Below are 25,844 nucleotides of genomic sequence, written 5' to 3'. Positions count from 1 at the left end.
ATCGCAGCTGTAGAACTTTGCTGGATGGGCCTGGTGGCTTCAGAGACTCCAAGGGATCTTTGGGGATTAAGGTTGTGGTCACAGGAACTGCCGAGCGGGTGCTCTTTCAAGTTTCCTCTGACTCCTTTTGTCTGTTTGAAAGAGAAGAGGGCTTTGGAAGTATTTTGAAAGTCAGATTTTCTTATTTGTGACTTCTGGGATCAGAAATATATTCACACACCTGAAAAAACATTTTGGAAGGTTCTTGGGCTACTTACGCAGTTTATCTTTGACGTCTATTTCCTCTTGGTTTTGGCGTGAAGATGGTTGATTATTTTTCCTCCCCAGTCCTGTCAGCTTCAGGGTTGGTTTCAAAATACAAAACAATCTGGGTTTAAAGATTTCAAAATACAAAACAAATAGATCCCCTTTTAAAGATAATTTTAAAATACAATCTTTTCTAGCCAACCATATTCTGTCGGGTTTTTGCTCTATTTTGAAGGAAAACCATTTGAGCTCTTGCATGCTTTGATTTGTCCTATAAAAGATGTTCAAATTAAACTGTGTTAATTATGTTTTGCTCAGCAGGTTGACATATGATCTGTTAACATTCATTTACATGAGATAGTCTAAGCCTTTAAATGATGTTTACTGTGACTCTTTCCTGCTTCTACTATGAATTTATAAGGCCCCCAGAAAAATCGACTCCATTGCACATTATTCACTCAATTTTTATTTCTCCTTACATTTTCTGATTTGTTTCATAGCAGTCGTTATAAATGTTTGTTCTTTTTGGAGTATCCCCAAACCTGCACAAGATCTGGTGGCCCAGGGAGAATGTGCTTACTTACTTCTAAGGCACAGAAATAGAGAAGTTACCCTTTATGGCATGATGAGAACATGGGTTCATGTCTCATTTCAGGGTTGTGAGATTGAGCCCAGTGTCAGGCTCCATCCACCCTGGATTTCCTGGGGCAATGCTAACAACACTCTGCTCTTACAGCTGCTTCCAGACTGGTGTCCCCCAGACATGTGGGGTTATGTTTACTCACAGATGTTGAGTCTGGAGTCTTATCCTGCTTTTCCCCTGTCTAGGTGTCTGTGAATTTCTCATCCGTGAAGCCATCACTTTGAAATGAGATCATAGCTAGCACCAGCAACTCGGGGTGGTATATTACCTGGTACTGGTAAAAAGCCTCAATTTGAACTCCAAATGTGCCTAAAACAGATATTTTTCTGTCCCTCCATCCCATGGTTTTATTTCCCTGTTTTTAGTAGAAGGGTCAGTTTTCTATAGTCAGCAGTATATTCCTGGTGTTATTTGAAAAGTCACTCACAGATACGCAGGCAGTAAGGGACCCACTGGGAGCCAGGCCCGCAGCTGGAGCTGAAGCAACCAGTCACGTTTTGTGTGTTCAGCTCAAGGTCCTAGTGTTCCGAGCTCCAAACGCCACCTTTACACACCGGAAATTCCCTTCTGAGCTTGTAGACTAATCAAATTGACCTGACGTTAAACTTTACTTTTATCTGCCCTTGTCACAGTCAATCACAAATTGGATCATTATCCCCTCTAAAATGTCTCCCCATGTGCTTTTGAACCTGATTCCAAATTAATTTGCTGTGGATTATTAAATTTAATGAGCCAGTTCATAATTCTAACAAAACGAAGCTGGGAAGTAGGAATTTGAAATAGAAATTCTTTTTGTTTTTTTGAGTCAAAGACCTTTAGACCAAGTATGACTAAGGAATTATTTCTAGTCAGCTTTTCAGTATAAGAGCTTCAGAGTTTTCCCCTGGGAGAAGAATGGGGAAGTTTTAAAAATACTTTCAGGTCATTAAAATGAGAAATTTTATTATATATATATATATATATATCTTTTTTTTTTTACCACAATAAGATAGTAAAAAAAAAAAAAAATCAAAGATATGTCCCAAAATGTGAAGCTGATCTGACTATATTACATGGATTGATGTTGGGTGGCAGTAACCTAGTAGGGATACAGTGATAATATTGATTCAGTGATCCAGTACATTGGATTATAGCATTTTTTAATAACTCACTCCTGTGATTTCTCAAACTCCTTTTAGACCCATTTGCCTTGGTGGTTTGAGTACAGGAGCCACAATATGACTTAAGTAGCTACAAGTAGTCAGCACTACTAGAGCAGGTGGGAATTCCTGGGAGGCTCAAGTGCACACAGTATAATAAAGCCTGGTCCACCGCCATGCAGGGTGCTTACAGGTGTGCTGTGTTTTCTCTGAACAGTGTTCAGCTACAACACGGACTCCCGCCAGACGTGTGCCAACAACAGACACCAGTGCTCTGTGCATGCCGAATGCAGGGACTTTGCCACGGGGTTCTGCTGCAGCTGTGTCGCGGGCTATACTGGGAATGGCCGGCAATGTGTTGCAGAAGGTATTTGGCTTTGGGATCGCCTGGGTGGCTCAGTCAGTTAAGAGTCCCGCTCTTGGTTTTGGCTCAGGTCATGATTTCAGGGTTGTGCGATCGAGCTTGGTGTCAGGCTCCACGTTGGGCATGGAGCCTGCTTGAGATTCTCTCTGTCTCCTTCTCCTTCTCCCTCTGCTTGTGCTCTCTTGCTCACTCTTGTTCTCTCTCAGAAAAGAATGAGGTATTTGGCTTTGATGTGTCCCATTTGTGTGGGGAGAAGGAGGGAGTGGAGTTTTTGTTATGGTGTTTGTTTTGAAATGTTGGCTACGTCTCTAAAGGTGGGTAGTGTTTTTAGTAGATACTAGATCTAAAATGATATTTAATATCTCATTCCCATTTTTCTCATACTCCTCTAAAGGGCTTTTCTCAGGGAATGCCCACTTTTCTAATAAAGTGAGGTCTCTTTCTTTCCTGTGCTATGTTTTTCTCCATCTTGATGCCTTGGGAGCCCATCTTCACAACGGCCCCTAACATGGGACAAAGGCTGAAGTGTTTAAATAATGCAGCCTGGACCAGCCAGGCATTGTTAATGCCTCTCATTTTCTTCCATTTCTTTCCAACCTCCCATGTGGCATTGATCACAGGCCTGACTGTCCTAATGGTTGTTAACTCCAGCAGAGCCATGGTGGGCAGACATGGACCAAAATTTGTAGTAGGGAAAAGTATATTCCAATCACCCATCCCTTCCCACTGTCCTCTCTTCATGCCTCTGAAATCACTGCATGATGATGGCGGAACGTAAGGGGTACACCAGTTAATTCTGGAGCACCAAAACCATTGTGGGGCTGACTCTAAAATGGATTCAGCTGTGGGTCAATATCAGTTCTAAGCTCTACCCCCAAGAGGACCAACCAGTCTTGATGCTCTCAGGTGAGCAGAACAAACTTCTCAGTGGAAGTCTAGAGGGGTAAGAGAATAGTTGTTTACTCAGAGAGTAAGACCTCTGGGAGCCTGGGGGCATAGACTAAAATTAAAACAAAAGCCACAAAAACCCTACCATACTGAACATTGGTCCTTTTAGGTGCTACATCACCTCACTTGTCACTCATTGGTCATTTTCTTCGTGCTGAAGAAACTCAACTACTTTGCAAAATTTAACTAATTGAAACTCGGAGGAACAGTTTCTGTTTTTCACATCCCTGGCCATAGCTGTAGTGAAATCAGTTATTTTAATTTGCTAAAAAAAAAAACCCGTTTCCTTCTAGATCGCAGTGAGATAAAGGGAGTTTTGTTAAATACCATCTGCTGAAAGAAGATTATGTATACCTTTCATGTTAATTTGGGGAAATGTTTTGAACTTCTGTAAGTGTGTTTTCTGTTTTCTTTTAAATCCCACCACCCCAGGTAGTATGGTATGCCTCTGTTTCTTGTTTTTGGCTTGGCTTTTGTACATCTCTCACCCGGAGAGAAACTTCCAGAATTTACAATGAAAGCTTATTCTTAAAGAGCAACCTCTCCTTCCCTCTTTCCATGCCAAGTATCAGAGCTGGAAATGCTGAGCAGTTTGTGTTTGGTGACAAGCTTAGATGTAAGAAACTGTTCAGCTGCATATTTTGACATTATATACCCGCCCCATAATACTTCTGTGGTTTGCATATTTGTTGGATTCTTGCTACTTTTGAAACATTTTTCTGGCTCAAGGTTTGGTGGAAAAAATTTGTTTGGTTTCCTTCACTTGGCTTTCTTGCTTGTTTCTGTAATTGTTTGGGGGATGCATTTTTTCGATATTAGTCTTCCAACTTCATAGCATTCCCCAATGTAATGACACAGTTTGTGTGCTGAAACACTGTGTGTGTCAAGTATGTCTTGGCTTGTCAGTGACCCTGTTTAACAGCTTGGGCATAGTGAACATAGCAGAGGGTTTTCTTATCATGAGCGATGATGCTCAGGTGCAAGCCCCTGTGTCCAGTGTTATTCAACAGACTTTACTGAGAACTTTCTGGGTGCAGAAAACTGCTGAGGCCAGGTGAAGGAGCTGGGTGGATCTGAAAGTCCTGTCCCTGGTAATCTATGAAGAGAAAGTATGTGCAATCAATAACTGATCGAATTTAATTCTGCATCAAACCTGAACAGTCCAAAGTGATTTATTTACCTCTTCCTTCAGTTTTCTTTCTTTCTTTCTTTTTTTTTGATTTTTATTTATTTATGATAGTCACACGGAGAGAGAGAGAGGGAGAGAGAGAGAGAGAGAGAGAGAGAGAGAGAGAGAGGCAGAGACACAGACACAGGCAGAGGGAGAAGCAGGCTCCATGCACTGGGAGCCCGATGTGGGATTCGATCCTGGGTCTCCAGGATCGCGCCCTGGGCCAAAGGCAGGCGCCAAACTGCTGCGCCACCCAGGGATCCCTTCCTTCAGTTTTCTTAAAGATATAATTAACATCCTTGTTAAAGGACACAGTTTGGGGCACCTGGGGGGTTTGGTCAGTGAAGGGTCTGCCTTCAGCTCAGGTCATGATCCCAGGGTCCTGGGATTGAGCCTTGCATTGGGCTCTCTGCTCACTGGGGAGCCTGCTTCTCTCTCCCCTCCCCGCTCTTGCTCTCTTGCTATCTCTCTCTGTCTCTCTCAAATAAATAAAAAAAATATTTTTAAAAAATAGAGTACATGGTTTGCTGGATTTTAGTCTCACTAAGTTGTGCAGCTGTCACCTCTGTCTAGCTGTAGAACATTTTTATCAGTCCAGAAAGAAACACTGTATCCACTAACCCCTCTCCACAGCTCATCTACTTCCTGCCCTTATGGCTTATCCTCTTCCAAAATATTTCCATTTCATTCCAGGGAATCATACGATATGTGACCTTATGTGTCTGACTTCTTTCACTTCACTTGGTGTTTTCAAGGCTTATCCCTGTTTTGGCACATACCAGGACTTTATTCCTTTTTTTTTCTAGCTATGTATTCTGTTGCGTGGTTATACCAAGCAGCGGATATCCTGGCCGTTATGAATAATGCTACTAAGAGCATTTGTGTACAAGTTTTTGTATGGACATATGTTTCCTGCTCTCTTGGGAAGACACCTAGGAGTTGGAATTTCTGGGTCATGTGGTAACCTTCAGTTTTCTTATTTGAATGCAAAAACGACTTAATTTCTTTAGATCTTACATTTTTCTGATTAAACAGTAATGTATGCAAGTTATAAATACTCACAAAGCATAGAGGCACGTATTACAGAAAAATGAAAGTTTACCCTATTGCCCTGAGTTAACCCCTGTTAGCAGTTTTGTGTATATCTCTTCTTGTATTTTCCCCAAGGTATATGCTAACATTTATTATTAAATGTGTGTTATTATTAAATGTGTGTTTTTAAAACAAAAACTATTCTATATATATTCTTTGGTAACTTGTGAAGAAGGCTTTTACATTTCCACAGTAGGTTTCACATCTTTCCCAGTTTTCTGAATGCAACAGTCAACCACAAACACACCCCAGTCCATGAGCCGATCCTGGGCCAGAGGCCATGTCTGTGTGTCCCGTGACATCTGCAGTGCCCACATCTGTTGGAGCTTGGGTTGAATGGAGCTCCGGGACCCAGACGGTCCTCACTCTCAGTGATAGAACCATATTTGAGCCAGAGCTGTGTATTAAGGTGTGTGATAGATCAGGCTGCCAAATGTCCCAGATTCCCAGGACTACCCAGTGAAATTAGGAATTCCGTCCCTTATACACCTAAGAGTGATCAGTGATAGGATCACCTAGTTCTAGATCACTCGTGACACCGTTCTCCTAAGATGATTTAATTTGACCCTGAAGCTCCTTCATCACACAGTGACTCCCCTTGGGGCTACTTCTGTGCTGTCCATTATGGATCAGCATGGGACAGAGGAAGGATGTTGGAATTTCGAATGCTCACAGACAGTTGTGACTACTGTCCTCCTGGCAACTGCTCTCAATGATCCCAAAGCCCTTTACCCCAATGCCTTTCTATCTCTTTGCTTTAGAGTACAGGTCCCACCAGGCATGTTACTCTTTTTTAAAAGGCTGGCTTCTGGGGCACCGGGATGGCTCAGTGGTTGAGTGTCTGCCTTTGGCTCAGGGCATGATCCCAGGGTCCTGGGATTGAGTCCCGCATTGGGCTCCCCGCAGGGAGCCTGCTTCTCCCTCTGCCTATATCTCTGCCTCTCTCTGTGTGTGTCTCTCATGAATAAATAAATAAGATCTTTAAAAAAAAAAGCTGGCTTCTTTGTTTCTTGCTCAGGTTCCCCCCAGCGAGTTAATGGCAAGGTGAAAGGAAGGATCTTTGTGGGGAACAACCCAGTTCCCATCGTCTTTGAGAACACCGACCTCCACTCTTACGTGGTAATGAACCACGGGCGCTCCTACACAGCCATCAGCACCATTCCCGAGACCGTAGGCTATTCTCTGCTTCCTCTGGCCCCCATCGGAGGTATCATTGGATGGATGTTTGCAGTGGAACAGGATGCATTCAAGAATGGGTTCAGCATAACAGGTAATTTATCTTCAACTGCAAAATCAGTGGACCCCACAGGTGTGCCTGGGAGGCCTGGGGGTTAATAGTAAGGAAACTCTAGGTTTGCAGACACTTACTGATGAGCATTTTGTGGCTCTAGACCTAAGATGTTGAGGTAAAATGGTCAATACTTTTTTTTCATGAACGTGTACTCACGAAGGCTATCTAGAATGGATTTTGATCAGGGAGTGATTTCATGGTGAGTTAGAAGTCTCCAGCAGAGCAAATGATGTCATCTCATACATCCTCAAACCCCAAAGTGTGGGGCTGTGACAGTCTCCCTCCTTTTGTTATCAAGCCTGCCTCAAATTCCCAACCAATCTGATCTGATATTTGACATTTCTTTAGCATCTGCTTGGAGAAAAGGAATCTGCTATTTCTAGCTAGTGAATTAAGCCTGATAAACATAATCCTCCTGAGTCTTAGAAAACCTAATTTTCCCAGAGGCTGTGCCCTATCAGGGACAGTGCAGTCTTTAGCAGACCCGGGGGCAGATGGTTGGGGGGACATTTCTGTAGTGTGGTCATGGCCTCTCCCATGTTCTGCTGAGGCCAGCTTCCCTGTGCATGCTGGAGGCCTTTTCCTGGAATAGTTTGGGTTTAAGAGACTGTGTCGTGTCCTTCCTCTCTAGCCACTTCCAGGATTTGGAGCCTGTTGTTCTGGGTCACTGGTACCCATCTGCTGCTTCTGACTACCTAGATCTGTTTTCTCCCCCACCTCTTCACCTTGCTGGAGCCTCAACCATGGCATTATTGTGAAAAGGTCGTGCAGCAGGGTCTCTAGGCTTTGCCATGGTAACCCTCCAAAAGTCATGGGACATTAAATACATAGTTTCCTGCAATGTGGCCATTTAAGAAAGGAGAGGATACATATTTGAAAAAGGGTGGACCTACCCATGAGATATCAACTGTATGGCCTAATATTTTTTCTCTATCCTTCAGGCATATATATTCTGAGTATTATAACCAGGTTCACGTTCTCATGCAAACATGCTCTTTCCTGACAGCTGAGATTTGCAGTCAGACCCACAGACGCTACTCCATCCCCGCACAGGTTTTCAAATTGGTGTTGCTCTCTCTGTGGATTCATTTAAACTGGTGGTATTTTGTAACAACGTCAACTTCAGCAGGGTTGAGGGAGTCTTTACAAATTTCCTACCACAGTAAATCTCTTTTACTACTGTGGTCCTTAAATGTCCCAGGACGTGGATTAGCACTTGGACATCTTCCTGGGACTTGGGTACTATAAAGCAGGAGTTGTCACACTTTCTGCAAATGGGCAGATAGTAAACATTTGCTTTGCCTAAATATTCTAGGCCATATGACCTCTGTTGTAACTGCTCAACTCTGTTAAGTGATCACAGAGCAAAAGCAATCATAAATAATATGTCATATGAGCAAGTGTGGCTGTGTCCTAATGAAACTTTATTAATGGGCACTAAAATGTAAATTTCATGTAATTTTCACATAGTATATATGTGAAATATATATGATAACATGTAATACGAAATATTATTCTTCTGACTTTTTAATAAACCATTTAAAAATGTAAAGAGCATTCTTGGCTCAAGGGCTGTGGGCCTGAGTGGCCAGAGTTAGCCCTGAGTCCATAGTGTGCCAGCACCCCAGCTGTAATGGGAGTATGCATATGTGGAAAGGAAAAGAAGCTGGAAGGAGAAGTATTTTTGCTGCCTTTTTGGGGCTGCAGCCTGGCACAGACCAAGGGGAGTTCCTGAGCCAACACCCCTAGTAAGTACTCCCCAGGTGGTTTCTGGTATTGGCAATGGTTTGCCCTGAGCAACTCACCCATCCTGACTGGCACACTGAAGTGTTACAATAGTTATCACCATAATTAACATCTTGGAAAGCTTGACATTTGGCAGAGCACTTCTAAACATACTTTAGCTCATCTAGTTTCCAGCAGATAGCATGTATCACTCTTTTATCCTTAAGAAATGGAGGCTCGGGACATTAGGTAACTTGTTCAGATTTGCTCCATTAGTACTTAGCACAGCTGGGAGACCAACTCTGGTCCTTTGCTTTGTCCAGCTCTAGTCCTGAGCCAGCCCATCTCCAATGCAGGTGTGGGGCTGGGAAGCAGCTTCCCTCCTCTGTGCATGACTCAGTTGGGCCACAGGGATGTTCCAGCCCTGTCCCCAGCATCACGGGCTCCATTTCTGCCAACCGAACTGTAGAGGAGGTGTGAGCCTCCATCATGAGCAACCCCTGAGCCTAGGAGTCATTTTTACTCCTTCCCAGGTAGCAAAATGACTCACGTTGCTTTCCAGGAGGTGAGTTCACCCGCCAGGCCGAGGTGACCTTTGTGGGGTATCCGGGCAAGCTGGTCATCAAGCAGCAGTTCAGTGGCATCGACGAACATGGACACCTGACCATCAACACGGAGCTGGAGGGCCACGTGCCGCACATCCCATTTGGCTCTTCTGTGCACATCGAGCCCTACACAGAGCTCTACCACTACTCTCGTGGGGGTGAGCCACCAGTGCCATGTGGGGTGGGGGGGTGAGATGAGAGGGGTGGAAGTGGGGGAGTGGTAGGGGTATGGGCACAGCTCCAGCTCCCCACTGGCTCCAGACCTACCCACTGCTTCAGGAGCCCTGGGGCTGGGCCATCCCCTGGGCTTCCTAGTGGGAAGTATCTGGGTGCTAGCTTATTAAAGTCACCTTTTCCCCTAATTACAGACATAGTACACACTAGTAGGAAATTAGTGCAAAAAAAAAAAAAAAAGAAACATAGTGGTAAAACTGGGGCAAAGTTATTATTAGATTTAAATTATTTCCTTTCAGCCTGTCCCTCATTTATATATAAAATATCCCAACAGGGGCATCTGGCAGGCTCAGTTGGGTGGGCCCCACTTTGAGTTTAGAGATTGCTTAAAAATAAAAATATTAGAAAAATACCTCAACATATATATGTGTGTGTGTGTGTGTGTGTATGTATATATATATATATATACACACACATATGTTGGGTTGTGTGTACATATATATATATATATATATAATATTTCACTATAGATTTTATAAGTCCTAGGGATGTAATGTATACCATGGATATTTCATATGTATATAACTATATGTACATATGTATATATGTATACATCTCTATTTTAACTTACTCTTTTAAATAATTTCAAACTTACACAAAAGTTGAAAGTAGCACAGGTTCCATCGGCCATTTACCCAACTTCACCAATTGTTAACATTTTGCCATATTTACTTGACCATTCATATATATATATATCAAATGATACATTTTTTTGAGAGTACGTTATAGTCATTATAATCCTCCACCCCCTAAATAAGTCACCCATTTTATATTCTCTTATGTGACCACAGTGCAATGATCACAGTCAAGAAATTTCACACTGATGCCATATTATTACGTGTTCTACAGTTGGGTAGAGCAATTTTATTTAAATGAAATTGCAATTATACCACACTATTATACAGCTGTTAATTTAAGCCATTCTGTTTTCTAAAGCTTAAGTTATTTCCAATTTTCCCATCTCATAATCAGTCAAAAGGCCATCATCAAAAGTCTGGACTAAATTTCTGATTCTTTTCTAAGATTCAATTCCTAGAAATAGAATTGCTGAGCCAAACAATAGGAACTTTTTAAAGGCTTTTATTAAATTGCCATACAGAAAGGTTGTACTAATTACCAAGGCTTTGTGGCTTGATTGAGCTCTCCTGGGGATGCTGAGGGTTGGTGAATAGGAGGTGGAATGAGCAGCAGGACCCCAGTCTGCAGTCAGCCTGCGACCAGATGGTGTTTCTGGCAGCGTAGCACATGGGAGCTGGACAGGAGGCAGCTTATACTAATTTTATTTATCTTCTGGATTTTGTTGTGAACTACAGCAGAGCACACAAATATAAAGAACCTTTTATTCTTCTTCTTTTTTTAATCGGAAGTTGAAAGTTTCATAGTATGGGTCAAAAGCAGGCTCTCTCCTGAGCAGGGAAGGCTGTCTTGTTCTCTGTGAAGGTTTGCTCACAGCATTTTAGTAATTTTTCAGAAATTGATATTGAAACCCATTTAGTGTCTCTCTCTCTCTCTCTCTTTGTATTAGAGAACTGTTTCATCTAGGGTTATACATAGCAGCCACTATTTATTGAATCCCAAGTGAGATAACCTATATAAAGCCATTAGCTCTCTGCTAGTCACGTGGTCAGTGCTCCATAAGTGGTAGTTTATCTTAACAGTACTAGCCTGCATGGGTCCGGAAATTTTACATACATTATGTCATCCTCACCCCAAACCACAGTGTAAGAGAAACGGAGGCTGAAGAAGTTGTAACTGGCCTGTGATTGTCCACCTTGTGAGTGGTGGTACAAAGTGTAAGTTCAGGTGTATCTGCTTTCAAGTGTGTGCTCTTTCAGCAGAACTCTTATCTCTGGGTTGCTTCCGGGAGGCTTTAGAACTTACAAAGAACACTTGATAAGAGGAAGCAGTAAATATGACTAATATGGACAATACCATAATAATATGGAAAATCTAGGTAACACAGTGAGCCCCAATGCTGAAATAAATGGTCTTATGTAACCCATTCCATCCAGTCTCTCATCTGGACAGGGAATACCGCCGATGGTTTTAAAGCCCTCGACTAAGACTTTTCTTTGCCTCATTTGTCTCCCTACCTTGTCTGCTTTCTCTCTGCCACCGCACTCCAGTGATCACGTCCTCCTCCACCCGGGAGTACACCGTGACAGAGCCTGAGCAAGGTGGTACTGCCTCTTCCAACATCTACACCTACCAGTGGCGCCAGACCATCACCTTCCAGGAGTGTGCCCACGACACCTCCCAGCCGGTCCTGCCCAGCACCCAGCAGCTCTCTGTGGACAGCGTGTTTGTGCTATACAACCAGGAGGAGAGGATCCTGCGCTATGCACTAAGCAACTCCATTGGTCCCGTGAGGGGTAGGAATGGCAGCTCTTCGAGCTCCGGGGGCTCTGTATATCTGGGGTCTGGCAGTAAGGTCTTTCTCTTTTTTAGCTGTTTTGGTATTCCCTTCATACCCAGGGCACTTCCCCAGCTGACCAAGTTTGTCCTTGCCTAGCTCCATAAGGCAGGAGCAGGGCAGGTGTCTTTCTCCCTCCTTGGACAACTAGAGCTCTAGGCGTTGGGGGTGGTACGTTCTTTCTTAAAAGGCCAGGCAACAAACACTCTAGGCTTTGCCAGCTATATGGTGTCTGTCACAAGATCTCAGTTCTGCTACCATAGCACAAAAGCAGCCACAGACTATATGCAGGTGATTGGATGTGGCTGGTTTCAGGTAAGACTTTATTTACAAAAACAGGCATGGATCTGGAGGGATAGTTCACCTATCCTGCCCCATGGTGACGCGGGAGCAGGCTGGTTTCTTGTTCCAGGAACCCTTGGCCATTCTCTGGGTCATTAGCTGGGCCTTCCTTTCTCTGCCGGCATTTCTGAATTACTCACTTGCCTCAATATCTCTCCTTTGCAGATGGCTCCCCTGATGCCCTTCAGAATCCTTGCTACATCGGCACTCATGGATGTGACACCAACGCGGCCTGTCGTCCTGGCCCCGGGGTTCAGTTCACCTGCGAGTGTTCCATTGGCTTCCGAGGGGACGGAAGGACCTGCTCTGGTATGGCCATCCATTCTGACTTGTGGGGGCTGGGAAATAGGCCAGGAGAAGGCATCCAGAGTTCACAAACCAGAGGACCAGATGCAGCGAGGGAGCAGGCGTGGATGTGCCCAGCCCCACACCTGGGGTCGCCATGTAATGTCAGGAGTAGTGTCCCTTTCTTCCACCTGATCCAATGCAGAGACTCCCAGCAGCAGAGGAGAATTCACAAGGCCATGCTCTACTTCACCTTAAGAACACACAGATCTATTATTTTTTTTTAAGATTTTATTTATTTGAGAGAGAGAGAATGGGCAAGAGAGAGCATGAGCTGGGGGAGAGGCAGGGGGAAAGGGAGAAGCAGCCTCCCCCCTGAACAGGGAGCCCCATGTGGGGCTCGATCCCGGAACTCGGGGATCATGACCTGAGCCAAAGGCAGACACTTCACCAGTGTCTGACTGAACCACCCAGGCACCCTAAAAACACACAACGTTAAAGGGAAGCTAAAGTCAGTGCTGTGTATCACACTAATAATAAAGAACTAACTGTAATGAGCCCAGGCTTTCTTGGTGTAGATACTCCACAAACACAGTCTCATTTCTTCCAGCAACTCTGTTGAGATTGATGCTTTCATTTTTGCCTTTTAAAAAATTATGTTTAGGAGTATTTGGATGGCCTCAGTGGTTGAGCATCTGCCTTTGGCTCAGGTCCTGGGATTGAGTACTGTATCGGGCTCTCTGTAGGGAGCCTGCTTATCCCTCTGCCTATGTTTCTGCCTCTTATAAATAAATAAATAAAATCTTAAAAAAATTTTTTAAATAAAAATTATGTTTAATTGTGCTAAAATACACATAAAATTTGTGGTTTTACCCCATTTTTGAGCATATGGTTCAATGGTATTAAGTACATTCACATAGTGGTGCCATCACCACCATCCATCTCCAGAGCTCTTCTCAACTTGCCAAACTGAAACTCTGTCCCCAATAAACAATAGTTTCATATTCTCTTGTGTGACCCCCATCAGCCCCTGGCCACTGCCATTTTACTTTCTGTGTATTAATTTGACTACTCTATGTACTTCATAGAGTGGTATTACACAGTCCCTGTCCTTCTGTGACTGGCTTATTTCACTGAGCGTAACGTCCTCAAGGCTCCTCCGAGTGTGTTGTAGCCTGGGTCAGAACTTTTCCTTCTTAGGCGGGAATAACATTCCATGGTGTGCATGCACTACCATTTTTTTCCCCTTCATTTGCCTATCTGTGGATGCCTGGGTGGCTTCAACTTTTTGGCTATTGTGAATAATGCTGTCATGAGTATCGGTGTACAAATACCTGTTTGAGACCCTGCTTTCAGATCTTTGAGGATATATACTCAGAAGTGGAATTGCTGGATCATAGGGTACTTCTATGTTTGATTTTTTTTGAAGAATCTCCATATTTTTTGCCACAACAGCTGTAACATTTTACATTCCTACCAACAGCACACAAGGGCTGCATTTTCCCCACATTCTTGCCAATTCGTGTTCCTGTGGTTTATTTACATATTTATTTTGGTAGTGGCCATTCCACTGGGTGGCAGGTCCATTCCTACTTCTATAGCTGAGAATCAGTGAGACTCATCAACATGAGCCAGTGACACTGAAACACTGGAACTTAACTGACTCAAACATGCATATGCTGCTTCTCAGTGAACTTCTTAATTATAATTTCATTTTTAACACTTACACATAGACAGCTTGTATGCTTGTGACTAAATTTCAGGCCACTACCAAGGATTAGTTAGTTGATTCCTAATTCAGTGAAGAGTCCATATAGCAGGGGCAACTAGTATAAGAATGTCAAGTGCTTCAAGGTGAGCCACTTAAATCTGCAGCAGAGGGCTCACTAGCAAATGTAGGAAGTGCTAGAAATAAGTTCCCTTAGTGAAAGAGTGGCATGCACATGGATGTTTGGCTAGAAAGATGAGCAACCCCTTGAATGGAATATAAGAATCTGGTGAGCCTGGCAGCCTTGACATTGGGGGACAATGCCCTAGGTCTGGAACCCAACCCTCTGATTAGTGGCAGATTTCATGTGCTGATTTAACATAAAGTTTGGCGGATCCTACTGTCAGTATATTGCTTTATTTGGCTCAGGGTGAAACTCTATGGGAGGTGCTCAGTGGGCCATCTGAAATAATAGGGAGCAGGGACTTGGGCTTACAGGAAAAGACTGTCGAACTGTTTAGCCAGATAGCTGATGACTTTACACAGGTGGTAGAATTCAATCTGAGGCTCGTCTTCCTGGTAACATACAACTGGGAAGGGGACATTGTTCCTACTTGCCTCTAATGATCAGAGTTTTCCACAATTTCCCAAAATAGCCCAACAATCTTGAATGACTGAACTGGTTCAGGCCAGTTTGAAGCAGCATGGTACTGTGTGTGTGTGTGTGTGTGTGTGTGTGTGTGTGTGTGCGCATGTGTGGACACACATGCGACTGCGCAGGTGCACATGCACACATGGGCACACAAGTGTGTTCTTGTGAGCAGAACCCTCCTGAGGCCGTGAAGATGGTGATGGACACCATGCAGGGATGGGGCTCCCTAATTTCTCTGCTAGAAGCATGTACCTCCTTAGTCTTTATGTGGCTCTTCATCAACTTCATAAGCCAACTCAATGTTAGGAAAGCATGGAGATACTACAACCCACTGCTGCTGTACCATGACCTCTGGCTAATTCTTCCACTCTTGTACTTTAGCATCTCATAGTAGGAATGCCTGCCTCACTTCACAAGGCACAACCAGCCATACCTTACATTATCTGTTGCTATCATAGAAAACCCTCTGATGTGCCCGCTCTGGAAGACAGGTGGTCATGTGCAGACTTGCTTTTGTTTTCTGGTTAGTCCTCATTCTGGCAGATTAGCACCATGGAATGTGAGTATATTCCCAGTTAGGCTACCTTTTGTTCTGGGTCACTAGAACATGCCTCAAAGTGTTAATGCATTGAGACATTAGGCTGTTAATAGGAAATTGCATTAAGCAAATCATGTCGTGTATTATTTTGACCTGGAAAGTGCCTTTGAGGAGAATGAGAATGAGCCTTTGTAATTCAGTTTGTGTAACACTGACGTGATGATAGATGACACCCTCAACAAGCCCAGTGTTGGTTAGACACTGCATGGCGACCCTCCAAGGTGGTTTGGAGAAGGTTTCCAGAAAAATCATAGAGTTCTGCTGCCTAGCAGAATGGCTTCCATATATTTCTCAATTGGGAGTCTGTAGAGATAGTTTTGGATAATCTCTGTTTGAGTGCACACAAGGCACTTAACAAATCAGTCATGAGACTCTTCTCAAAGAGCTTGGCCTTGAGAAAAGAGACAAATTTAGATTTGTTGAAAATCTAAAAGTAGCCACTCTGAAAAAAAAAATAAAGAAGAAAGCAGTAATTACAAGAATAATCCAGGACTTTCCTGTTGGGTTAGAGGATGATCTCTGTGCAAGGAAATCTCTTCCCAGAGAAGAGAACAATAAACTTGAAGCAGATTTTGTGAAATTTTGTGAGGGGCGGCTATCGCCAATTCACTCTTTCCAGTAAAGGAAGGATTAAAGTCCTAGCCTCAGTTTACAGAAGGGAGGATTTAAATTAGATATTAGGGAGAATTTCTACACATAACGACTGTGGGCTATTAGCAGGGAAACTGCTAGAGTCTTGCTCCACCCTGCTTGGAGATACATATATATATACATATACATACGTGTATATATATCTACACCTTCATGTGCTGGGGGCCATCCCTCCCTTATCCCAGGGCCCCCGGATCCTATTGGCCAGCAGTAGGTAGGGTGTGAGGGATTGATCACTGAAGTAGCTTCTTTGAACTACACAGATTCCCTGACCACAAACATCCAGGCAGAGAATGGACCTTGGAAGACTTCCCCGGGTGATTTTTCTCTTTCCTTTGATTGAAAACTGTTGCTCTGCACTCTTGGGCTTTGGCAGTTGAATCTAAGCTCTGGAGTCCTGCATTCTGTACAGGGCATCCAGACATCTGTGTGGGGAGTGTCTTCTGAGAATTATGGCGCAGTGAGACCGTGATAGCTGGAATGTTTTTTTTTTTTCTCCTGCGTTGCTGGGGCTACAGCTGGTGGATGGGGCTATGGGGTTCACACTTGCTGAATATCCCCATACCCCCACCCCAGCTCCAGCTCATAGAAGAGGCTGCTTGGGAAGGGGCTTTGTTCTGCAACCTTCCAGGTTGTCTGGAGCAGTCCTCTTGGGTGAGATCTTGTATCTTAATTAATTCACAGGCACAGGCACTGCAGCATATTTTGAAAAAGCTGAGTATCATTTGGTTTGGGTTTTGGCATGAGTATAGATCAAGCCATGGGGCCAATGTGGCAAAAATGCTTATCTCACACAGTGTGGTCCGCTAGGCCAGTAGGGGGTTTGTCTCACCAGTGAAGAGGTGGGCTGGGCTGGCTGACCATCAGAGGTGGATGAGTGAGGCTTTGTCTTCCAAGTGTGAAAGATTCACATGAAGGCATTGGAGGAGGGTGAGAAGAGGAGAGGATTTGATCTCAGCCATCATAAAATGACGTCCCCGTGCCTCAGGGTTCCAGAAATGCCAGAGGTAACGGTATACACTCTGAGAATTAGGTTGGCATGTGAAAGACCTGGTGTGATTGTGTTTATTTTAGTCCATCTGTGGACAGGTAATCAGAGTAATGACAAGTTAGCTCAGTTTCTTGTCTGGGCCAATCGGGCTTGCTGTGGTGTTAGCTACTAGATTGCATCTTTATATCTAGGGGCCATCTGAGGGCCATGTCCCTAGAATCAGCCAAATCTGTCCCCATGACTGGTTGTATAGGATGAATGCCTAAAAATTATAATAATAGCCATGTCTCCAGAGCATACCAGGTGCTCCTCTGCTTATATCCAATCTCTGTAATCCTTAGAACACCTCAAGATCAGTAGTATTGTGCTTAATTTACAAATTGGGAAACTCTACAAACGAGGCTGAGTAATTAGTAACTTGCCCAAGACCACACACAGGCTGGTAACTAAAGGAGGCAGGATTTGAGCCTAGCTATCTCCCACTCCACAGCATATGTTTTCTTTGGTCTCGTATTATCCCATGTGATGGCTTTGGTGTTGTCCTATGAGAGGGCATCACCCTCCTAGTTCATTTACAACCTTATGAGTTAATGGTCTTTCTTTTAGTGCGTTATGCTCTAGATAGCATTCAAAATTCACGACTTGGCTTTAAATTGTTCAACTTGGCTTTGTAACTATAATGGGAGAAAGGAAATATCTTGGGGTAGCATGTTTAATTATGCTCTGTAGTTTTAGGAGCCATATTCACAGTGGACACTTGTCTACACATCTTCTTAATGTGTATTTGGCACTCTGATGTTAGTGTACCCCAGGCTTGGCACCTAGCTTAGGAGAGGCAGGGGAAGTGTACATTTCTATAGGAGGAAGGCCTTGAGGTCACCCCCCAAAGTTATGCATAGAAAAAAAATCTTATTTGGGTACCTGGGTGGCCCAGTCAGTTAAGCATCTGACTCTTGGTTTCAGCTCAGGTCATGGCCTCAGGGTCGTGAGATGGAGCCATATGCCTGCTCCGAGCTAAGCGCAGAGTCTGCTTGAGATTCTTTCTCCCTTTGCCCCTCCCATCCCCTAAATTATAAATAAACAAACAAACAAACAAATAAATAAATAAATAGAAAAATCCGATTAACGTTACTTGTAGAATATAGAAAAGTTTTTTTTTTTTTTTTTAGAATGGATATTTGAAGAAGTTTTTTTTTTTAAGTCTACATTTTAAAAAAATTCGTTGCAGATATTGATGAATGTTCAGAACAGCCCTCGGTTTGTGGCAGCCATGCGATCTGCAACAATCATCCCGGAACCTTCCGTTGCGAGTGTGTGGAGGGCTATCAGTTTTCAGAGGAGGGAACATGTGTGGGTAAGTTCTGTGGGTAACTTTTCAGAAATACTTCTTGCAGTGTGTGTTAGCACCTGTGTGAATGTGTTGCCCCAGGTAATCATCCTGGATGAGACGGCAGGTGCCAGCATCTGTTGTTTGGGAAGTGGTTTCCAAAGATGAATTCCCTCCACCCACCTGGAGAATCACCTAAGTGACAAGCAACATTATTGTCTGAACTAGCCATTGTGTCACCTCACGTCTTGTAAGCTTTGGCATTACATCCCTTCTTATAAAATGCCTTTTAATTCTTTTCATTGTATTTTTAAAAGCTATTAAGACCATTAGACTTTTTTCTCCTTCTAATTAGTGGTCTCGAGATTCACGTGCAGGAAGCATCTAATAGATGCTTGGGTCATTACTGCCTTACATGGAATTTGTCCTGATTTACCTCTAAAATTTCACTCAGGGCCATTCTGTGTGGATTTCGATGTTATAAGCCACATGTGGTAGCATAACTTTCTTAGCCTTGTCCGAGTAAATGAGTCGAAGCTATTTGTTGGGCTAATAATGCTTTAGGCTGGTGGTGGTGATAGGCCAACCACAAAGAGCCAGATTGTTTTGATTTTTCCACTTTTTTCCTACTGCCACCACTTTGACCTGTTGGTTCCAAGAATTTTAAGTTCAAAGCTTCTTGGAGATCTCTGGGTCTGGAGGGCAGCATGCTGAATGGGCCATCTGAACTCCACATTTCTAACTAATTTAGAACAGAGTCTTCTTTTGTGGCATCAGTGAGCCACCTCCTTGCCTCTTCCTTACTGTTACTAAAGCCTAGTGTGCTTTCTGTTGGCTCTGTCTTGAAGCTCAGATGAGGCTGCCGAGGTCCCAGGGCGAGGTGATGTCTTGAGGGCGGAAGGGAACAGGCAGTTCTCATAGTTTGAATAGGACCCAAACATCTGTGGATTTAGAGAAGCCAGTCCCCTTTGTACAGAGTGCAGATGTCAGCTCTGCTAAGGTTTCTTCTTTTTCTTTTTCAATAGAGAACAACCATTTCTGGGTATTTGGTGTGACTTCCTTCCCTGCTTTTTGAAATAAAGGAGATTTGAACGTTTATTTTTCATGACAGCAACCATTTATTTAATTACTTTTTTAAAAGATTTTATTTATTTGTTCACAGCACCATTTATATTACATTTGGAGTCAGACTCAAGGGGTGGAGGGTGCAGTCCTGGGGTAGATGGCTGTGAGGCATGACGTCCTGGGTTTCTGTGTCCAACCACTTCCAACGTGCACACTCCCTGTAGGGCAGGTGGGGTGCAAATGTCTACTCCGAGGCATTGGATTTTGAGGAAGACACTTCACGTGTCTGGACATCAGTTCCTTGGACTGGATCATGAGTTCATCGTGTCCCCTGGAGCCTTTCGTGATGCCTCAGGAGCTGCCAGTGAGGATCCATGGAAGCCTGAGCAGATTTGTCTTCTGCCCCGACCTCCAGCCTTTCATTTCTCTATACATCAAAAAAAAAATTTTTTTTAAAGATTTCATCCATTTATTTATGAGAGACACAGAGAGGCAGAGACATAGGCAGAGGGAGAAGCGTAGCTCCCCTGTGGGGAGCCCGATGAAGGACTTGATCCCAGAACCCTGGGATCATGACCTGAGCCAAAAGCAAACACTCAACCACTGAGCCACCCAGGCATTCCATACATCAAATTCTGAATGACATTTTGTTTGAACAGTGGATCCTACTGCTTAGAAACAAATGTGAAGATCATTGTGTGTCCCCGGGGCTTGGCATCGTGAGGTTTCCTGATTATCCCCCTGTTGTATGCCCCACACAATTCCATCCTGCTTGGCTCTTCACCCCTATTATTCAGCTCCTATGAGACTCACTGTGTGAAGAGGTGGCTCACGGGGTAAAGCCAAGTCTGCTTAAATGTATTCAAACAAATCACTCTGGCTTGTCACTGAATAATCAAACGGGCAGCTTCACCTCTGCTGAAATTCCTCATTAAAACTGTATCCAGTGTTGGAAGCCTGAGTTGGAAAGATTTTCTCCAGGTCACAGCAGGAAAGGGAGAGAAGAGAATTTGGACAGTTCGGGAGACAGCCCCTGTACCTTGCCAGCTGTGAAGGGCTGGGGCTCATGCAGTGGATGTGGGCTGGCCAGAAGTGATTATCTTTTCCTGAGGATCCCTCCTGGGAGGAGCTGCCTCATGGAACTCCACGTTCGGCATTTTTTGTAAACCCATGACCTTTCTCTTTTCCACTACAGGCCAACTTTTACAGTTAACTAGAATGTGCAAAGAATATTCACACAAAGGAAACAGCCTATAAATCACCTTTATGTGAAGACATAGATACACCCTCTGAGGCCACAGCCCTAGGATATGTGGCTTTGTGTGTAGAAGGTGGGACAATTTGAGGTTCCATTGAATGCTCACGTGGGTGTCTTTGCGCAGTGCACAATACTGTGAACCTGCCCATCCTTCAGGGCAGGAAGAGGGCCTTAGGTTTAGCCTTGCTTCACCCAATGTTCTCCCTTCCTTGCCTGTGATATTGTTAGGCACCCAGGTGCCCCTCTTGTTAATTTTTAATACTCATTTGGGCCTAGTTTTCTCACCTTTCCAAAAGCCCCCCCCCCCCCCCCCATGTAGCTTCCTGTTAGTTGAACAGGAGGGATCAGAGTTGTAGAGAAATTGCCAATTCTGTGGGGTTGGGAGCCTTTGAGGAAAGCACAGCCAGGCATCCTGGGGGCCCTTCTGGTGGCTTAGGTTGTTGGGGCAGCTGCTTCTCTGCTGCAGGGATGGGCCAGCCACTGTCCTCCTTGATGGTCCTGAGAACTAAGGACCACTGCCATGGCTGTGGATTGTGTGCTGGCTGTGGAGAACTGTAGAAGACACTTTTCCTTTTTTTTTTTTTTTTTAAGATTTTATTTATTCATGAGAGACACAGAGAGAGACAGAAACATAGGCAGAAGGAGGAAAAGCAGGCTCCATGCAGGAAGCCAGATGCGGGACTAATCCCGGACCCCGGGATCATGACCTGAGCTGAAGGTAGACGCTCAACCGCTTAGCCACCCAGGCGTCCTGACGCTTTTCCCTTTTAACTGATGTGAAACCTCACTTTAAAAATGCATCATTTATTTTAAAAATAGAAAAGTAGGGATGCCTGGGTGGCTCAGTGGTTGAGCATCTGACTTTGGCTCAGGTCATGGTCCCAGGGTCCTGGGATCGAGTCCCACATCGGGCTCCCCACAGCCTGCTTCTCTCTCTGCCTATGTCTCTGCCTCTCTTTGTGTTTCTCTCATGAGTAAGTAAATAGAATCTAAAATAAAATAAAATAAAAATTTAAAAGGTGGAACTAAACCGTTTGGGATTATAAAGCTGACTTTTAAAAACTTCTTTAAGAAGCAAACTGCTTTGGTGTGTAAAAGTGGTCTTATGTAAAGAAAAATGTATTTTAAAAATTCAGTTATAAATTGCTTTTTTCTAGAAGTGATTCGAGGATTTTAGAAACACAGGTGTGACGATGACTGCTGGGAGGGAACGTTGAAGCCTATGCCCGCTTACCTTGTATTGATGCGCTCCTCTGCTAATAAGAGTGGAGCAAACTGATCCATGAGCAAACATCACTTATAAAATGACCACTGACAAGCTATCAGTGAGATATATATGTGTTGAAAGAGATAGAGAAAAAAAAGCAGAGTGAAACTCGTTTCTTGGTTGTTTTGTCTGCATGTACTTCCCTACACTTGGGGGTTCCTAGAAAGCAGAGTGTGTTCTTGGACTTGTTAGGTATCATCTGAGTGACTGTTTTCCAGACAGGAATTTGGATCACTTGTAGTAATTTAAAATCCAGTGACCCTATGGCCCATGAGAGGTGATTTGCTGGTACCTGTTCCAGGGAGTCAGTTAATAGTTCTGAGTTCAGGAGTCTAAGGTACCAAGTGCACAGGCTGGATGTCCAGCCTTCAGTGCTTTCCTCTTATTTCCCATAGACCTTTGAAGAGTATCCTCTCCCTGACATGCCCCCTGACAGTGCTTAGAGCTCTCTCTCTCTCAAGGACAAGAAAGACTGGAATCAATCTTGGGAAGACTCAGTGGAGAGGACAAAGAAGAGAGGACATCCTTCTCTGGGATAATCCAGACACTGAGGGACTCATTGGAGGGAAGAAGAGGTTTTGTCCTGATGTTTTGAGGGAGAGGATTCTGTCCTGGGTCTTAGAGCTTTAAAACCAGAAGCTAAGTAGTGCCTTGGGAAGCCCAGAGAACCTGTACCAGCCATTGAAAATACCCCTTGAGGCCTCAGCCAGACAAGGCCGCGCAGGCCCTTCCCAGGGCCACGGGGCCCAGTGGGAAGTCAAAGGTCAAAGGCAGGAGGAATAGCCAAGGTGGTGAGACCCACAGGAAAACAAAAGCTGGGAGTCAGAATTCAAAATCCACCATCCCCAAGGGCACGAATGGTGCTGCTTCTCCAGCCAAGAAGGAAAACCGTGTCCCTAAAGAAGTCGTTGCCCATGCGGCCAAGGAGGGACCTAAAGCCAAGGCTGCTGCTCCTCCGAATGGTGGCAGGTCTAAGACGCTGCCTGAACACCTGGCCAGGAAGACAGAGGCCCTCAGGGGCCCTAGGAAGGCTGGCATGCCCACCAAGTCCTCCTCATCCAAACTGGCCAGTAGGAAGGCAGAGACTGAGAGCTAGAGCTTGGGTGGAGACACTGAGGTTCTGCCTGAGTTTTTATTCTCCAACAAACTGTCACTCTATTTATTTCATTGTAAACTATTTATCAATAAAGGCTTTTTTCCCCCTCAAAAAAAAAAAATAATACCATCTTGGTATTATTGGCCATCCCCTAGGTCACTCACCTACTTCCTGAGCCCTCATTCTCTGAGTTCTATCATTAAGACGCTGTAGGGAATGGTAATTCCATCTACTGAGCCTCCCTATGCTTGGCATGCAGGAAGTAATTCCCACAGAGGAAGAATGTGAGGCTCTGAGAAATTATATAACATATCCAAAGTCACGTGGCAGACCCACGTGTACCTAGTAGAAACCCAGGGGTGCCTACCCCCAAAACCCACAGTCTTTCCACGACACCTGGAAAAATTTATTTCTCCTTCCTTCATGGGAAATGGGTGACTTTGACTTCAGCATTTGTGGTCCATGGTCTACCTGCCTGGTGGGCCAAGGGTACAAACACCATGTGGAAGTCTCAGATCCTTAGCTCCAAATGCTCCAGCAGAGTCACCACAGGAAGTGTGTACATACACTTGTAGATGGCCCATCTCCACATCTAGGTGAAAGGAAAATTGGGTTTGGGAGAGCTGGTATGGAGAATGGCCTGAGATAGAGCCCCAGGGGTTGGGCACCAGGTGGAACGACCAGCCATGGTGTCCATCTGTGCAGACTATTCAGAGGCAGATGGGAGAAAACAGGAAATCCAGGGATATCAACACAGTGGGAAGCAGAGGAGGAAGCCTGGCAAGCAGTCTGGAGGTCCGAGATCTAGGTGCATTCTCAGTGGACTAAACCAGTGATGCAGAGGGAACTTAGAAGGGCACTGGGACCACTTGGCAGCCTCTCTTCAAACACCGTGTGTCAACCTTTTGTTTGAAGCTACTGTGGACCAACGCCCCATCAACTATTGCGAAACTGGCCTACATGACTGTGACATACCCCAGCGGGCCCAGTGTATCTACATGGGAGGGTCTTCCTACACTTGTTCCTGTTTACCAGGCTTCTCTGGGGATGGCCGAGCCTGCCAAGGTGCGTGGTTGCTCTGATTTTTCGCCCTGTGTAACCTGAAAAAAATCTCATTTGCCTATTCCTACTAACCCAGAAATTAAGAGAATTATTCTTTCAACTCTGTTGGGTAAATGGGCTGCGTTTTGTCTCTCTGTCATAGTGTGAACCCTCCATTTTCCTTCAGGGCTGTTTCTCCTGGGGAAGACACTTAGCCCTCCTCCTCTACTATTTTGTTCTATGTGACTAGCTCACTTAGGCAACAATGAGACCCTTGCTGTCTGCTAGGAACTGAGGAGTTTTCTTCCATGAAAAGGCAAACAATCCTTGTATACATGGGGCATGAGGTCCAGCTTTTTGTTTACTAAAGTACATATCGTCATCCACCTGGCCGCCTCTCACGTTCTGCTTCAAAATAAGCCAAGTCCCCTTCTTGAATAGATGACTACAGAGTCAGAGAATAACTGATGATGCAGAATTCTTTTAGACCTGAGGTCAGTTCATTGTTGACTGACAAGATGTTCTTAAAGATGATGTAGATAAGATCACTGTAAAAAATACCCTGACCCCTTGATATGCAAAATTACTTAACATTACAGAATATGGTATTCCTGCAAAGGCCAGGCTTTTCTAAGATGATAATTCCTGAGCTACTTTTCGTTGAACATGTGAGTTTTCTTGTCTTGTCTCTGAGGTTTTTCTGTCAGGGGTTAATAATGCCTCCAACCTCTTAGACATTTTTGTAGCTCTCCTTTGTGATAAGCAGGCTCCTTTAATAATGCAAAACAGTCTTCTCTTTTTTTCCTTTGGCTTGCTTGATTTTCCATAAAAACATTATCATTCAAATGAAACACATTTAAAAATACGCTAGATAGAAATTGGGGAGTTGGCGTTTTGATGAGTAATGTTTAGTAAATTTTAAAATCACTGTTCCTGGAGCAGAAACAGAGTCCCCCAGAGTTGAGCAAGTGGTTTAAATGATTGTGTAAACTATGAATTCCAGAAGATATTTCATTGTCCCTGGGCTTCATGGCTGTTTTACAGACGTGGATGAATGCCAGCCAAGTCAATGTCACCCTGATGCCTTCTGCTACAACACTCCAGGCTCCTTCACATGCCAGTGCAAACCTGGTTATCACGGAGACGGCTTCCATTGTGTGCCTGGAGGTAAGGTGTCGGAGACATTTGGAGCTGGTAGGCCATTGCCATATTCCTGAGTATTGAGTACATGGCCTTGCGAGAGGAGGTAGAGTTGTTACGGTGGGAGATCAGAGCACAGCTGCAGTGTACAATCATGCAGGTTGTGCACTGCTCAACTCCAGGGGGTGCCACACAGCCCATAACTGTCCTGGCAACCTAGAGTTTGGTTATCCTTGGAACTGGGAGCAAGCAGTTCAGGGTAAGAACTGTTCTACAGTAGTCAGGGTTCTCCAGAGAAAGAGAGCTAATAGGATGAGTGTGTGCATGCAGCTGTGTGTGTGTCTGTGTTTGTTTATAAAGAGATATATTATAAGGACTTGGTTTTTGCAATTATAAAGACTTGGAAGTAGCAAGATCTGCAGTTAGCAAACTAGACACCCAAACTAGAGAGCCAATGTTTCCATCTGAGTCCAAAAGTACAGAAAAGCTGGTATCCCAGGTCAGAGGTCATTGGGAAGGAGGGATTCTCTCTTACTCAGGGAAGGGCCAACC

At 44.3% G+C, this 25,844-nt stretch overlaps 1 protein-coding gene across 1 annotated transcript in view; it reads left to right on the top strand.

The window, feature by feature from the left end:
• Positions 1-25,844, top strand: part of NID1 (nidogen 1) — an 82,641-nt gene that overhangs the window by 31,112 nt on the left and 25,685 nt on the right. Inside the window, exons 5-12 of the mRNA XM_055308785.1 lie at positions 2,246-2,395; positions 6,622-6,873; positions 9,182-9,382; positions 11,585-11,830; positions 12,379-12,522; positions 18,327-18,452; positions 24,027-24,176; positions 25,197-25,319. Coding sequence (XP_055164760.1) covers positions 2,246-2,395; positions 6,622-6,873; positions 9,182-9,382; positions 11,585-11,830; positions 12,379-12,522; positions 18,327-18,452; positions 24,027-24,176; positions 25,197-25,319 — 1,392 coding nt within the window. The remainder of the gene's footprint in view (positions 1-2,245; positions 2,396-6,621; positions 6,874-9,181; positions 9,383-11,584; positions 11,831-12,378; positions 12,523-18,326; positions 18,453-24,026; positions 24,177-25,196; positions 25,320-25,844) is intronic.

This window comes from Nyctereutes procyonoides, unplaced genomic scaffold, assembly GCF_905146905.1.
Source record: "Nyctereutes procyonoides isolate TBG_1078 unplaced genomic scaffold, NYPRO_anot_genome, whole genome shotgun sequence".
NCBI lineage: Eukaryota > Metazoa > Chordata > Mammalia > Carnivora > Canidae > Nyctereutes > Nyctereutes procyonoides.
Note: the sequence above shows the minus strand (reverse complement) of the source record. Positions and strands in the feature narration are given on the sequence as shown.